This window comes from Babylonia areolata, chromosome 11, assembly GCF_041734735.1.
Source record: "Babylonia areolata isolate BAREFJ2019XMU chromosome 11, ASM4173473v1, whole genome shotgun sequence".
NCBI lineage: Eukaryota > Metazoa > Mollusca > Gastropoda > Neogastropoda > Buccinidae > Babylonia > Babylonia areolata.
The window spans coordinates 29,321,510-29,323,032 of record NC_134886.1 but is presented as its reverse complement, the minus strand read 5'-3'; the positions used below and the strand labels follow the sequence as shown (position 1 = coordinate 29,323,032).

Below are 1,523 nucleotides of genomic sequence, written 5' to 3'. Positions count from 1 at the left end.
ACTGGAGAGAGAGAGAGAGAGAGAGAGAGACTTTAAAACGCATCGTGCAAGCAAGCTGGAGAGTTTTTGTTGTCGTTGGTTTTGTTGGTTTTGTTTTGTTTTCCGGCGGCATCTTTTATTTCATTATTCCATTGAGAGAGAGAGAGAGAGAGAGAGAGAGAGAGAGAGAGAGATGGATTTATTATATATATATATATATATATATATATATATATATATATATATATATATATATATATATATATATATATATATATATATATAGTTTAAAACGCATTGTACAAGCAAGCCTGAGAGTATTTTTTACTTGTGGTTTTCCGCATCTGTTCACATTTATTTTATTTTATTTTTTATTTATTTGTTTTGTTTTTGTGTGTGTTTTTTTGTAAACAAGGCAGGTTAATCTCGATCTCTCGCCAGAGCGTAATTTGGGTCATCTGTATTGTCAGTGACTGAGTTGTGTTAACTGATCGAGCAAGGGTACCATGCTTGTGTCAACTGTGTCCGGCAGACGGAGGACACAGTGCAGAAGAGAAAACACTGAGAGACTTCATTTGACGGAATGCGACCCTGTAAGTGTACGACAGTCTTTTAATTCACCCAGCTGAGCTTTGCGTCATATGAAACTTAATCTTCAATGAAAATTCATCTGCCGCAAAGCTCAGTTGAATTAATCAGCTGATTGCTAAACTACCGTGCCACACCGAGAAAGGAGCTTTGTACGGCTTCGATTCTTACTTACTTACTTACTTGTATTTGTATATTGCGGTGTTGAAGGCCTAACCGGCCTGTTCACCGATCCAGAAAATATCTCCCACTTGTTATGCAGCATGCGTGGCATATTAATGGTGACAGGCTGGGTCGTACAGTGTAGGCAGGCTCTTCCAATGCGTGTCCAGTCTGTTTTTAAAGGCGTTTACTGATGGGGCGGTCACCACACTATCAGGGAGGCCATTCCATACAGTGACGACTCTCTGGGAAAAATACCCAGCACGCAAGCTCAGCCTGCAATGACCCTTGGCCAGCTTGAGGGTGTTTCCCCGGGTGTCCCTGCCTTGAAAGAGGTGCAGCATGGGTCGATCTGTGTCGTATATTCCGTGTACGTACTTGTACACGTCTATCATGTCACCTCTTGTTCGGCGATGTTCCAGGCTAGGCAGTCTCAGACTAGCGAGACGCTCTGGGTAGGAGAGCTGCTTCAGGGAGCCTATCAGGCGGGTTGCTCGCCTCTGTACATCCTCTATGTCAGTGCGTAGGGTCTTGTGTCTTGGCTGCCAAACTGAATGACCATATTCAATGACTGGTCTCACCAGGGACTTATAGAGCGAGACAAAGGTTTCTGGCGTGAGATGGTCGAAAGACCTTCTTATGACCCCTAGGACTTTGTTGGCTTTTGCTGTTGCATGTGCCACATGATTTTTGAAGCTTAGGTCTTTGTCCACCAGTACACCCAGGTCTCTCTGTACGTCACTCTCCTCCAGCCAATGTGTGCACTCCACTCCCAGAGGATCCCGTCCTCTCAT

The 1,523-nt window shown here is 43.9% G+C and overlaps 1 protein-coding gene across 1 annotated transcript; it reads right to left on the bottom strand.

Annotated features, from left to right (window-relative positions):
* Positions 1 to 842: 842 nt before the first annotated feature.
* LOC143287204 (uncharacterized protein B0403.1-like) lies at positions 843 to 1,523 on the bottom strand. The gene has a single exon (XM_076595149.1). The coding sequence runs from the start codon at positions 1,521 to 1,523 to the stop codon at positions 843 to 845; it is 681 nt and encodes a 226-aa protein (XP_076451264.1).

What these genes read in the sequence shown, in the direction of transcription:
- LOC143287204 (XM_076595149.1), bottom strand. Translation starts at nt 1,523, where the DNA reads ATGAGAGGACGGGATCCTCTGGGAGTGGAGTGCACACATTGGCTGGAG.